Source organism: Neodiprion virginianus, chromosome 7 (genome assembly GCF_021901495.1).
Source record: "Neodiprion virginianus isolate iyNeoVirg1 chromosome 7, iyNeoVirg1.1, whole genome shotgun sequence".
Taxonomy (NCBI): Eukaryota; Metazoa; Arthropoda; class Insecta; order Hymenoptera; family Diprionidae; genus Neodiprion; species Neodiprion virginianus.
The window spans coordinates 21774338-21789114 of NC_060883.1; the positions used below are offsets into that span (position 1 = coordinate 21774338).

Here is a 14777-nt window from a genome sequence, read left to right on the forward strand (position 1 = left end):
ATATTCCAATTAGTTCCTGAGATCATTGCAGGTAAAGGATTCAGAGCATCTTCAGCGATTCGAATTCGTGTGCCAGACCGGAAGTCAAGTGTGGTGAACGCGTGGCTCCGGACAGCCTCAACCTTCATCGATGGGTTTGACTTACCTAGAATATGGTGGTTTTCAACATTCCCATGGTTACGGTGACCAAGGCCATCGTTACAATGAGGGTTACAACGGCTTGACTTGGCCCTCAACGAAGGGCTGAGGACAATTTTCACTATGATTTTCTCTCAGCGTACGGACGGTGAGCAGATGCACTTACAGCCGGGTACGGTCAAAGCTTTGTGAATTTATAACGCTCAAGCGGTCAGCTCTCTCATTAAAAATAAGGGGGTCGAACCTATCAAAACCAAGTTAATAAAAAAGCGCGCAAATTATCTTCATCATCTAATCAACAGTCTATGATATACAGTGAAAATAAGACGATTTAATATTTTCTCTCAAAACGTCGATGAGCAATTCTAGTTTCGAAAAAAAAAGTATCGTAAAAAATTCTTCGAAGGTGCGAGAGCATTCACCTTGGTATATTTGCAATAGTTCCTGGAACCTGGAGGCTGAATTCAACAACACCATTACAAAGATTGGCCGACCAAATACGGCTTGTTTCACTTATGTCGCCGTCGTTGCAAAATCGAAGAGAACGAGACATGCAACAGTGCTTGCAGGTAAATTCAAGTCACCCGGGAGTGGAGGATAACTCAATTAACTTACTCGACGACCGGCAAAAAATGTTCGTTGATATTTCTGTGGTCGATGCGTCAGCCGTCCTCCACATCGGTCGGACGGGTTTCTACAGAAATCGAGGATAAGACCGACGTTGTAGAAACACTGCCGTGCCACTGACTGGTATTTATTCGGAATGCTTCAATTATTTTTTACGTGCAGTCGAATGGGAAAGCACATCGCCTTGTCCGCGTAACTTGATCGAGTGTAGCTTTTATCCGTCTGTGTTTACAATTTGAAGCTCCTGATTTCTCTTATTATTCATTATTCTACTCGTGTCCTTCGAAACAAGTTAAAATGCGATAGAAGTATCTGCTTGATCGGAAATTCGCAATCAGGAGTAAGAGAGTACCACCAGTCACAATTTCAATTTGTAATCTGGAAAGCAAAAGTACAAATTACAATTGCTATTTTCAATTACTTAAAATCGGGTTTTCTTCTAACAACAAGTCACTCCACTGATTACAGTACAGTAAAGCTCACAAAACAAAAAAAAAAAAAAAAATCAGAAACAGGTTCTATCAATTATTTGTAAATGAGTAAAAAGATCAAGCTTATCTTTTTTTTCCCGATTTTATGACTGTAGGAAATTCAACGACATTCAGCCAAACAGGAAAGATGATTGTAATTATAATTGTCTTCGGCGATTGGACTCAGAATTGAAATTACTCGGGCGTTGATTTTTAAGTTTAAATAAAAAGTCGAATCTTCTTTTACTCCTCAACTACGGAATACCTTGTGATTTTGCATAGACAAAAATTTCTAACCATAGTTATTGTCCAGGTAGACAAGGATTTTGGAAAATCGGTCAAACCGATCAATGAGTTGAGTCAGAAAAAGTTACGTATCTTTTCTAAGTCATGGCATATATATTCGTTGAATTAGAGACTCGGTTCACATATTGTGCGATTCAAATGAGCCAAATGAAGCTATCGCGCCATCTAATCTTAATTATAAAACATTTCTGTCCATGTATTGCGCAACGAACGGGAGTAAACAAGCAGTATCTAGTGTATAAATGTACATACCGATGTAATCTGCGGCAATTAAATTGCACGGTTATGACTCGAGTACCTTGTCGAGTAAAAGCGGGGAAAAAGTTATGAGAAAAATGCGTAATCCTCGACTCGACATCGTCGCGCATTCTGCACTGCTCATCACGAGTCACGGATATTCGCATTCTTATAGACTTCCAATTATGAAATTTCTCCTATATACCATTTTCGAAAAGGATTTAATAAAAGTACGAGAGAAGAGGATTCAGAAAATTAGGTTTAATTGATCTTCACTTAAATCGTACAGCGTCAGAAAAGCTCGTTTTTTGTTTCAAGGAACTGCAAATTTCGATGTCCTTGAACCGTGTGGTACTAACCACAGAATATCGTGATTGGAAATATTGCTTTGTTTTTTTACTCTTTCACAGAATTTTCAAAGCAGCGCGAACGGCAGAAATCGGAAATTTGAAGAAAGCATGATTAGAATTGCGATATTCTATGTATTTTTGCTTGCGATAATTTAGATTTTTCTGCATTCTAGTTTTTCCATACTTTAACTTTACACTTGTTTAAATTCTACGAAATAGGTTCTCACGTTTTTGAAGAGCTAACCGAGCGGGGGTAAAAATTTAGAAATAATAAAAAAAACAAGGGCGACAATATCGAATTTTTGAAGAAACGTTCGTTTCATTTATACAATACAAAAATGTATGAAATCGAAGTATGGAGGAATAAAAAAATACAAAGGTTAGAATGTATAGAATGCCAAAATATAGAATCGTCAGAATTCGCCTGAATAATTTAAAATCGTAAATAGATTCTAGATTTTCCGTTTCATGTTTTAAACTTTCTATATTTCGTATTTCTTCATTTCGGTTTCGTATATTTTCGATCTTCTCTACTCTGACCTTATACATTTTGATGATTCAACGAATCAGATTTTCACGTCTTTGAAAATAGATCCTTCTATCAATCGGCGATTCTACTTTTTATCCCAAACTTGTGGCATTTAGATTTAATTCCAATGATTCCATATTTTTATCGCCCGATCGTTAACTTCCAGTATCTCTGTTTTAAGACCAAGAAAGGAAGTTATTCTAATTACTCCGAAAATGAAAAGTTGGGTTTTCACTAGATCTCCACGTCTTGATGTTTACAGAATCACCTCCCATCATTTTCAGATTTGGGTAAAAATTGGTACCGTGTTTGTTTTGGGTCGCTAATCACGAATCTAAACTCGGATGTGCAAAATTTAAATTTGACGTATTCGATGAACCGAAAAACACAGAAGATATTTGGATGTTGATGAAAATTGGTACTCATTGGTTTGTCGGACGGCTGATAACGAATCTGAAGTTAGATGGCAAAATCCAAAATGTTGATCTAATATGGTGGAAAAAAAACCCCAAAAAATTTCAATTTCATCAGAAATTGATAGACGGAGGTTTTTTGGGTCACCGTTATCGAATCCAAGGTCAGACTTGAAAAATTTGTCGTGGTGGATCAATTATAGTAATTCAAAGTAAAATCAAATCGTTATATTTTCATGCAATACGGTATCCGAGGGCTTGAAAATCGTTAATCAAGAATCTGATTTTCTAGTTAAAAATTCGAATTGGTACATCATTCTTTTTTTTTTTTTTTTTCTATAAATTTGGAACCCGCGGTGTGAGAACGAGAATTTCGAGGGCTGGCTCTCGGCCTGCATAAACCCACTAGTTTTAATTTTTGCGCCCGAGGGTGAATTCCGAGCTGTTCTACGACACTCGGATATAACGAGAGAAACGAAATGAGTTATACAATGTAATAACACGTCTCGCGCCGTTCGCCCAGGGGCAGCTTGGCCTTTCGGGGTGGGGGATGGAGACTTTCTCTGTGACATAATTTCACAGCTGGGGAACACGGCGAGGCTGTTTCAACGGAAGCTGGACCAACTCCGGCATCGGCAGTACCAAACTCTTCGCAGAATGGCGAGGTGGCACGGGAATGGAGAGGCCAAAGCGATCGGCGTGGTCCTCGTCCTTGCAGCGATCCTCGATGCTTCGTCGGCCGGATTTCCAGAGGTAAGAATTTCCCCATTTATCATCAATTTCACTATTTTCAATCCAACGATCGCTGCCGTACACTTATTCCCTATTTCTACTCCCTTACAGTAAGTGAAATAGAACTTGCTTCCGTCAAGTACAAAATAAAAATTTCTTTCCAATTGTGACTAAAAAATCTGACATACATTAATGGTATTTTTTTCATTATGCTGCAATAATTTGATGTTATTGAAACGACGAATTAATGGCGACGACTCGTCTCACTGAAAAAAAAAAAAAAAAAAAAAAAATGAACGCAATCAACTAAACCAACAAACAAATTTAACGTTGCGATCACCGGAAAATTCAGTATCGACATTGATCACATTAAATAGTTGCTCGTACCACAGATTTTCTTGTACATTTTACGGTGCTTTTTTTATTTTTTTTTTCATTTTTCATCTAAATATTGCGAAATTTGTTCGCTTCTTTTTTTTTTTTTTTTTGTAATCGGATAACGAGCTATTCTAACTTGCACGTCAAATTTTGAAAATTAAATGATATTTAAAGAAAATTCTTAGAAAGTAATTAGAAGCTTTTCTAATAAGAGGGCGATTTGTTCTTTATATTTTAAATTTTCTAAATCGATCGATGCCAATTTTCTGCGATTTTTTACTGCCTTAGATTAATTTTCCATCCAAAAACTTGTCAACTCTCCGGCAGGGGAAGAATTCTCTTCAAAATTTCATTTGATTTTCAAAATTTGTCGGGAAAATTAGAATAGCCCGTTATCCGATTTCAAGACGAAAAAAATTTTCTCAATATTTAGATTTCAGGTAAAATTTTTTAAGCGCTGCGTTCGAACGACCCGTGATTTTACAAACAGTTTTTATTAACTTTAACAAATAAGATATCTCCAGTGAAAAAAGCAATTGACTCAAACTTCCGAATTTGCAGCACCGCGCCATCGACGTTAGCTACAATGGCTACCAAAATTTCCAGCCGGTGGTTTCACACCATCGTCCGATAGTTGTCGAGGAACCGCGAAAAAAAAGCGAGCAGGACTTCAGCAAGATTCCCGGGATTCCCGGTGTGGATTATCCCATCTTTCACAAGGTTCCTCCGACCAGTTTTTCATGCGCCCACGTTCCGTACGCACCTGGAATGTACGCTAATGTTGAAACAGGCTGCCAGGTGATGAAAAAATATTTTTTAGTCACGCGAGCTTTTTCTCGAACTCATTTACATTTTTTTCTCCATTTATTTTACTGCTTCAGATTGATTTTACTGCTTTACGCCATACCCTGGGTGAAATTTGTTTTGAGCTTGCGAACTTTTTTAAACCTTCTCTTGATTGTTTTCCTGCTTCGCTTCGCTGCTTCAGGTCAAAAACTTGAAGAATTTGGATTCGAATGCAGTGAAATATATACATTGAGATACACCTTAAGCGAGCATTTCCTTTCAACTGCACAAGCTTTTTTAAAGCTTCTCTCCACTACTTTCCTGTTTTACTTCACCGCTTCGGATCAAATATCAAAGATTTCAAAATCAAATTCAAATACAATTAAACATATTTTCGACATCAGTTGAGTGAATTTTTATATAGCTATTTAAGCTTTATTAATTCTCCTTAAGATCATTTCCTCATCTTACTTCAATTCCTCGGACGTAAAACACAACGATTTTAGATTCGTATACAATCAAACGCATTTTGTAACAAATTTTGTGTAAAAGACATTTTCTAATTACGCAGGCTTTTTTAAGTTTGTTTTTTCTTTCTCCGCTACACATGCAACAGAATTCTCGATTTGAAATTCAAACCGCACGCTTGCGCATGTTTGAAAGCTCACACGTTAGATAATTTTTCCTCTGTACAAAGAGAATACCTAATCACAATAAAACAATTTAAAACGCTATCGGCAGCCTTAACATTGCACCACAAGAAAAAGAAAAAGAAAAAGAAAAAGCAAGAGAAGAGATAGTAAATTTTCAATCACATCTTTGACGTGACATCCTGACCTTATTTTCTGAGGATTTACTTGATCGCTGTACGGCTTAGAGATGCTCTTCGGCTGCAATCATTAACTTGATCGATACTCTGCTGCTTCCCCAGGGCAGAGCTGTAATGGAAAATTGAGATGAGCAATATCTTGTGCAATCATAATTAGAGCCGTAAAACGTGCCTCACAATCAGGCCAACGCGTATTTTATAATCAAACACTCTTCGTGTGGATGAAAATTAAACCAATAGAGTGTTTCAAAACTGTTTGGAATGATGATCGAAAATCTGAAAGCAAAACAAGTTGTATTTTATTTTATCTGAGAGGTCGAGAATTTTCACTCTACCGTAGTTTTTCATTTGATTGTCAAGATAGAAAATAGTTTTTTCTATTTTTTGATGTAATTTTATTTTTTTTATTTTTTTTATGGTCGTTATTTTAATAACGTAGATTTAAAACCGTAGATAATTAATAAATTATACATTACGTTGCAGTAATAATCCATTTTTCTCTTCGCATTTGATTTTCGTAAATTGAATACAAAGAATTTTCGTTACCCGATGATCTTTGTTGTCGTTATTACATGTACCAAAAATATTGCGATTGAAAAACGATCTATTCTGCGAATACGATATGAATTGCACATATCACGTATTCAACTGTCGTTTGTCTCGCTTCAATGTGATTTTATGGTTCAGATTAACCGAATCGTTCTGCGATTAGGATCAAACTACAACCAAGTATTGTACCTATTGTTTGAGGCAATTTGGAATTTTGCATTTTCGCAAGATAAATTTCATCCTGCGCTTCACAAAAAAGAGGAAGACAAATAATCGTCAAAAAAAAAAAAAGAAAGAAATTGTCATTCGCAGTTTTGGAACATTTGTAATCAACATACGAATACAAAATATATTTTTGAAAAAAACAAACATCCGTTATCGCTTGAAACAAAGCGAAGACTAAATGAGAGGAATAAATGTTCCAAAAAACGCGGATCAAGGTTGCAAATCAATCTGATCGCATACGACGGAGTCGGATTTATGGAGTTTGTTCGTTTCACGCTAACGCAGGTGTCTAAGAGATTGTAATATTTAATAATAATGCATGCCTTTCACGCGCGTTCCGAATTGCGAACAGACTGATATTACACGTGTCGTGATAAGTGACACCTCGTACCGGCTTCGATGTCTCTCTCAGCGTTCGGATCCTGCTGGCTGAATATAATACAACTTGCACAATTCACGGGACTAAAACTCTAGATCATAATATTTCATCCCCCGCCCCCCAGGCATATCACGTCTGTCACGATGGAAGAGAGGGACACCAGGGTGCCTCATTCCTTTGCACGAATGGAACCCTGTTCAACCAGCATGAATTTGCCTGCGATTGGTGGTACAACGTTAATTGCGCGGACGCACCTTCTCTGTACAGGTAATAAATTTATTGTGGATTATCGAGTGGTTGGTGGAATTTTTTTACTTCAAATTTTTGGGAGGGGCTGAAGTTCCGATTTTGAAAAGTTCCGAGAGCGCCTAACTTGTGAATCGTATTGCGGTGAAACTTGAAGTAAAGAAATCAAACTTTGGAGAAACAACGAAGTTTCGAATTGTCCGAAAGCCGACGGCTCAAAGTTCCGAAATGCACTATTCCGTGAAATTCAAGTCACGACAGAGCAAAGTTTCGAAAACTACACTGAGAGGAATTTTTAGTTCCGGTTACCGCTCAGGCCTTGAATATTTTCATTTTTTACCACTATCGAAAAATATGTATAGTTCTAGGTAGAAAATGAAAATTATTTTTCTAGCTGTTAACGGAAAGTCTGGTATCCGTTACTATTCTTTCTCATTACGATCGCTGTTGCTATATTTTTTTGTATCTCTTGCGAAAATTTGATGCTTGTGCTACGATAAATTGACGTTAAAGCCTTATTTAAACACATATTTTGTCTGTGCAAATATTCAAATGATTTCATTTCACTCCGTGACTAATCTCTCAACCAGAATATATCGGCATGTCTGAAAATAAGTGAAAATAAAAGTGTGCCCAAGTAATATAAGGCAAGGAATGCAAAAACTTTTTTGCGGTTTAGTGCAAATTCGCTTTTAATCATGCTCATTGATTGCGCGACTTATTGTTACGGCTGTGAAACTGGACTCGATATATACACGCGTGTAAAACGAGCTGTGAATGTAGTTTAAATGTGACTTTCTATTTCGTTGGGATCAAAGCACGTATCTATCCGAGTTTTATACAGATCGGTTTCGTAACCTTGCAAAGTGAGCTGCAGCCCAGATTTTACATACACAGGATAACACGCGTATGTTGCCGCAAATTACATAATAATACAATATATATATATATATATATATATATATATATATATATATATATATATATATATATATATATATATATATATCAAAAAAACATTACACATTCGTTCATTCATCAATTATTCACCAAATTTCAGCCTGAATTTGGATCCAACGAAAAACCCGTTCGTCCCGAAAAAGAAACCGGAAGAGGAATCGCAACCGCATCAGGATAAGTTCAAGATCGCAATTTTTTAAACAGTTTAACAAAACAGATATTGAAAAATCGTGAACAAGACGATCAACATTTTATCGATATTTACGAAACTTGGCAACTGTTTAATACGACGCGTTTAAAATTGACAAATGGCTAGCAAACCGGACAAAGATTTTGCGAAACAAGATATCGATATTTTTTTCTTCTTTCTAACATGAGGTGAAAGGTATTTTTTATACTAACCCTCGCTTCGTCTTAAATCGTGCAAAAATCTGCCCGTGTATTTTTATTTATTTATTTATTTGTTTTTTTTTTTAAATTCTTTCTCTTCTGCAAAGTTACCGAACTTTTTGTGCAATAATTTGCACTTTCGGATGAAACGAGACCGGCTTTGAAACTATTATTCATTCGCTTGGTTTATAAAATATTACCATCGCATAAATCATTCCAATTATTCATGCATTATTTATATGGCAACCCTGAACATTTGTCTTTAAGTGTATGTAATTAGAAATACGTATTGATAAGTATCGATTGTGAGGCTACGTAATGCTATATATTATTACACATATACATAACTATATACACCCATAACTCGTAAGCGTATAATTTTATAATGTAGGCTGATTTCAGCAAACTCGTGTAAAATCGGTGGACCGAATCTCTTTGCTCTCAAATTTCCACCACTCGTATTTAATATATAACGTATATGATACATTATTCAGAAAGTCACCGTTTTCACCGATATTCCTGAAACAGTCGTACGTACGTACTGCAGTTATCATATTTTATGTACAGATTTAATATATTTACCCAGGCTATATTTATTGTCACGATATTATCATAGATCATTTACAATTTGTAAAAAAAGATAAGCGTATTAATGTTACTTTTGATATCGTATAATCGCGATGAATAAAATCTTTATCGTCAATATTGTTCCAACTATTCCATATGTTTGATCGCAACATTATGTATGAATAAAAAAAATTTATCCAGCAGAATTGGATGTCTATTATTAATTTCTTCGGATTGATTAACACAACGAAAATAAAGCTCATATCTTTTCTCTCATTTCAATTTTGATATATTTCCGCAAATTTAAGATTAAACCATGTACGTGACGAATTTATGCTATAAAAGACAAGGAAACGAAACAAATGAAAAGAAAAGTTGCCAAACTTTGTTCACTGTCAAATTATTTCAACAGTTGTTCGTTTTACTTCTGATTTAAATACGATCGTTTGATTTAAGGCATTGTTTTTGAAAAATAATAATTTCCACGAGACTAAATAAGAGTAGAAAAAATCTTTGTTTCTTATACGATCGTGAAATCGGTAAAAGTTTTTAAGTTAAATAGCAGGTACTGAAAATTACGTTGATTGCAATTAGAGAGCATCACCGAATAGTTATAGACGTACGGAAAAAAAAAAACGGCACGTTTACCGCTAATTATCCCCCTGCCATCAAACGAGTACATCAATTCCCAGGAATCGGGTAAACACTCATTGCGAAATTGAAGTCTCTTGTAATTATACATTACGCTTTTACGACGAAAGCAGAATAACTTCTAGGTATAAGTATACGGTTAAAATTACAAATGGCAACCGATTAGTTAGCGTGTGTTTCAAATTTACACAAGCGCGGAAAAATAAACGAATAAATTTTGAAATAAAGGTAAATATTGAATGTCTGTTAAAAATCTGACGCCTTCTAAGAAAAAACAACCAACTTCGATGGACGAAAATTTTACCGAAATAAGGACAGATGATAAATATTAACTCACGTAGTTAAAAAATTCGAACCATTCGGAATTGACTTGATTTTTTTATTTTATTTATTCATTTTTGTTTTTTTTTTGATAACGATCGAAGAGATTCCCACACGTGTGAAAATTTTTTTTATTAAAAAGAATTGAAATCGATTTAAAGTCAAGGACGTTCGAAAGAGAATCGTCTGTCTGAAATACGCAACGAGAAAAAAGAAACACAGTAATAATAATCATAATCATAATCATAATTACAATAATAATAGTAATAATGTGAGAACAGATCATTCTTTCGACCATGAACGATATTTCACAGATTTTGTAGAAGTTGTTACAAGATTTTTTGTTTCCCCCTGTACGTATAATTATTTCTATAATTATCTAACGATACACAAGTAGATGAGAATACAAGTTGAATGAGAGGAGAAAAAAAGAAAGAATTATACGTAAAAGAATGAAAATTCTCGCGGACAATGCGGGGAGTTTGCGCAAATTCTTTACATATCGTGTCTTAGCAGTACGTACCGGATTTTGCATAATATACCTTACGGTACGGTACGTAATACATGGAATAAGCCGACTCGCTCTTTACGTCGAACCGTTTCTCACACCTGGCTGATACATTCGACTTGCAGCAACAATGACGATTCGGAATTTTTTAGGGGAGGGGGAGGGAGTAAAAAAATAACATTGCACGTTAACAATTAGGAAAAAAAAAGACACGGCTTGTTGGTTGCAAGACCAAATATTATTAGCGAATATCGACGTTAACGTAAGAGAATGTTTTATTTTTTAATTTTTTTCTCTCTCTTTGCTGATTTGTTTAAATTTTGATAAAATTTGCTTTAGAGAAGGTTAAATCAATTTCGCTGGACGAGGTAAATTCATGCGAAATACTGAACGGCATTTCCTTTCGTTCAATCAAATCTTAATGCATCGCAATACACGGTGTGTAAATAAAATTTTTTATCGTATAACACAGAAATTACACCTGCGATAAAAATTCATCGAACGATCGTTGCCGGCGGTATTCGTAAAACTTTCATACCATTTTTATTTCCTTCTCTTAATTAATCATGAAAGCTGCATCCGGTAACGGTGATTGATCGAGTCAGGATTAAAATATTACTCCAAACAGAAAACATAAAGATTAATTAAAGTGCAAGCGAAGAGGAAGAAAATTTTTTTTTTCTTTTAATTTTTATCTTCTACTTCTCTCTCTCTCTCTCTCTCTCTCTCTTATTTCTAACTTTTAATTTTATCCCACTACCTGTTTGTCAGTTCTTACTGCTTTTAAATATAATATCCTCAGCCATTTAGCAAGCCTCTTAGCTAATCCCGGATTACCGGCGTATCTTTTTTCTACCGTTGAACGAAAATAGAAGAAGAGACGTAAAAGATAGTGGGAAAAACAATGAACAGGAAAAGAGAGAAAAAAAAAAAGTTTCCGAAGCTGCGCGGAATAATACGGTTACAAATCCAAACCGCCTACTCGTTACGTTCACGTTACTTTACCGACTTACTAATTGTTACTTGTTGTACGTTAGTTTGTTACGTTTGCGACACGTAATTACAAGCTGCTATTGCGATTTCGAGTGACAGAGAAGCCCGCCTGAACTCCCAGCAATTATCCTTGACTAAAAATCGTTTCTCAATATTCCGAAATATCATCTAATCACAGGTTAACCACTTTTGCTACATCTTGGAAATTTAAACTGTACGAAAAATTGTTTTTGAATTTTGTGGAATTCCTTCGTCGCTGATCATCCCATTCTGATCCTAATTTTTTTACGCCCGCTGCGCCGAAGAAAAAGAAAATAATAGAGAAAGAGAGAGAGAGAGAGGGGGGGAAAAAATGTATCCACAATCCGAAGGAATAAATTTACAGAAAACAATAGATAGGCGCGGAAACTTTCATCACAGATTATTCGCACACGTCGCAACGTACTTTTATTTATTTTGTCTTGCGATACGTGCACGATTCTACCATCTCAACGTCTTTACAACAATAATATCCCGGATAAAGAAACAATGGTGAACGCTTCTTAGATCCGTTCAGGATTAATCGTGAATAAGTAAACGGGGAAATTGGGAATAGTGTGAAAAGTGAATTATCTGCATATGAATAACGAGCATAGAAACGTGTGAATAAAAGTTCAGAAAATCGAACGTAGAGGTAGTTGGAAAAAATAATCATCTATGGAAAGTGTTTTATTATTCGCGTCATCCTTTCACGCGACTTTGTTGTTACAATGCTCGTAATTCTTCTACGTACCGTATTAGTTTGTTTTTTTTTTTTTTTCTTTTTTCCTTACTTTTTCGCGCGCAGATTGAAACTGTGGGATCGGAATTGTCAGCGATCACTGTATAAAACGTTGTAGTCTCCGCGAGCATAGAAGGTGAGCACACAGCGAGCCTTGGTGAATGTAGGTAAGGTACCGGGATAAAGTTATAAGGATGTGGTATATATACGTGTACCTGTGATACTGTTAAAGTCATAACGCGTTTGTAAAGGAGAGTATATTCAGCTGCACTTGAGTCATACGACTTGTTAGAAAGCAGCGCGGTATTAAACTATGGATATACGTATAAAAGGTACTAGGAACTATTTGAACGCGAATTTTCTTTTGTGTCTTATATTATACATTATACGCGTAAAGCGCGAACAATGCCTCTTTGTCAATTGAAACGAAAAAACAGGGGTTAAGGAATAAAAGTAAAGGGATAATAATTAGAGGGGGACAAAAAAAAAATAAAAATAAAATAAAATCACCTTTTCACCTGAAAGTCACCGAGGTTTGAGAAACGCAATGGTCGATTTACTATTTCCGCGTTACGAAACTCGTCTCACGGTTAAAACTGATATTTACCACTATTTTTTGGAGATGTAAGAATTTACCGTTTCGATTTGTTATATATGTATATATTTATTTCTGCTACTTTTATTTATTTTTTTGTTTAATCAATTTGTCTTCTCGAGTCTTAATTTCTCTCCGACTCCACGTTCGCTAATTACATCGTCGACGTAATAATCGCAATTTTTATTCACCGCAATCGGATCAAGGCTGCACAGTCGATTTTATGTTAAGCTAAAGTTCCGGGTTCAAAATGTAGGGAAAAAGATTTAAAGAAAAAAAAAACGTGGATTTTAATTAGGATAAAAAAACACGTCGGTACATTTAAAAAAAAAAAAAAGTTAATAAAAAATCTTGCTGTCCGTATTCTTCTGACGAAATATGTTAATATAATGCTAATTAGTATGAAAGTCAAAGTGTTTGGATAAAAAATAAATACTGTAATGAAGATAATTAAAAGTAGGTATCGATAATATATCAAGGAGAATAATTAAAAATCAATTAAGTAATACTCTGTCTGACAAAGAAAACAAGACGAGTAATCCTGACGATGTATATTATTTAACTTTTTCAGTCACAGTGAGTTCAACTCAACGTCCAGCCTAAAAAATTTCCATGTCCTAGGCTCGTCACAGCTTATTTACGAATTCAAACGATCTTTGTTACTTCGTCTGACTATTAAAATACGGAAAAAATATAATTTCAGAATATCTTAGGCTCGAATCATCGAGTCGGGAATAGTAATACCAGACCACTCACTCAGAAGAATTTATAAACTCTGACTTCAGATTCGTAATCAGCGACCCCAAAAACCCCCGAGCATCAAGTTTCTGCTAGAATGATTGAATTTTTATATCTTTTTCGATTTTACATCCGCCATATTGGATCCGCCATCTCGGATTTAGAAATTATCAAATTCCGACTTCAGATTCTCGATCAGTGATTCCAAAAACCTCCGAGTGACGATTTAAGTATTGCGGAGAAGACAAAATTGGCTGCAACAAAAGAAGAGGAAAAAATTGTAAAAAAAAAGACGGAGCGACGCGTCCTTTATTAGGGTGTGTGGAAATAAAGTGGCGGTTAGTTTGAACCGATTCACTTTCCCACGCCCGAACTAAACGTGCATTGCACCGCAGCCAAGGAGTTCCCTACGTAGGTATGTAAGTCTGAACTTGCGTTATGCTAGCTGCAAAATCTAGAACTGTACTTCGTGCGAATATCGTTGAATACGGATGTGTGGGTGAGATTCTAGGCGTTCGTGCAACGGCTCCGAGGACAAGGAGAAGCCTGCCAGGATATCTGGCCATGAGAAAAGCGGCGTTGCAGGATAAGTATGGACGTTGATTCAGGACTCGTTTGACTATTTGCGGCGGCTAAAGAGACTGACGCAATTGATTGACGGTGGTGAGAACGAGAATTTAAACGAGTTTGAATTCGGATAGCATTTTTTTATCTTGTAAAAATATTTAATTTTGCAACGAAGACGAAAATACGCAGGGTGAAGAAAAACGAAAATGAATGGACAGGAGTTGAGTGGAGAGAAGAAATACTGCGCGGGTTTATAATACTAGATAGGAGAAACGCGTTATGTGAATTGATTCTTAGATTCAATTACAGCAATTTAGGTAAGTCGCTCGATTTATAGCAGCGGCAATTTTCCTAGGGATTTAACGATTTTTATTCGTTTCTTTATTATTTTTCAACGCAAAGTAACGGAAGCGTTTCGACTCCTTGTAATCGGTGCTGAGTGCCGGTTATGCGATAAATTCACGGACGTTCTATTTTGCAATCTAGGTCTAACGATAAGGTATGTACCAATTGCTTAAACTCCTCCGTGAAAC

The 14777-nt window shown here is 35.7% G+C and overlaps 1 protein-coding gene across 1 annotated transcript; it reads left to right on the plus strand.

Annotated features, from left to right (window-relative positions):
- The first annotated feature begins 3670 nt into the window (after positions 1-3670).
- LOC124308478 (uncharacterized) lies at positions 3671-9244 on the plus strand. The gene is made up of 4 exons (XM_046771224.1): positions 3671-3823; positions 4742-4978; positions 7073-7215; positions 8255-9244. Exons 1-4 carry the CDS (start codon positions 3728-3730, stop codon positions 8352-8354), a joined length of 576 nt encoding a protein of 191 aa, XP_046627180.1. The 5' UTR covers positions 3671-3727; the 3' UTR covers positions 8355-9244.
- The last annotated feature ends 5533 nt before the right edge of the window (positions 9245-14777 follow it).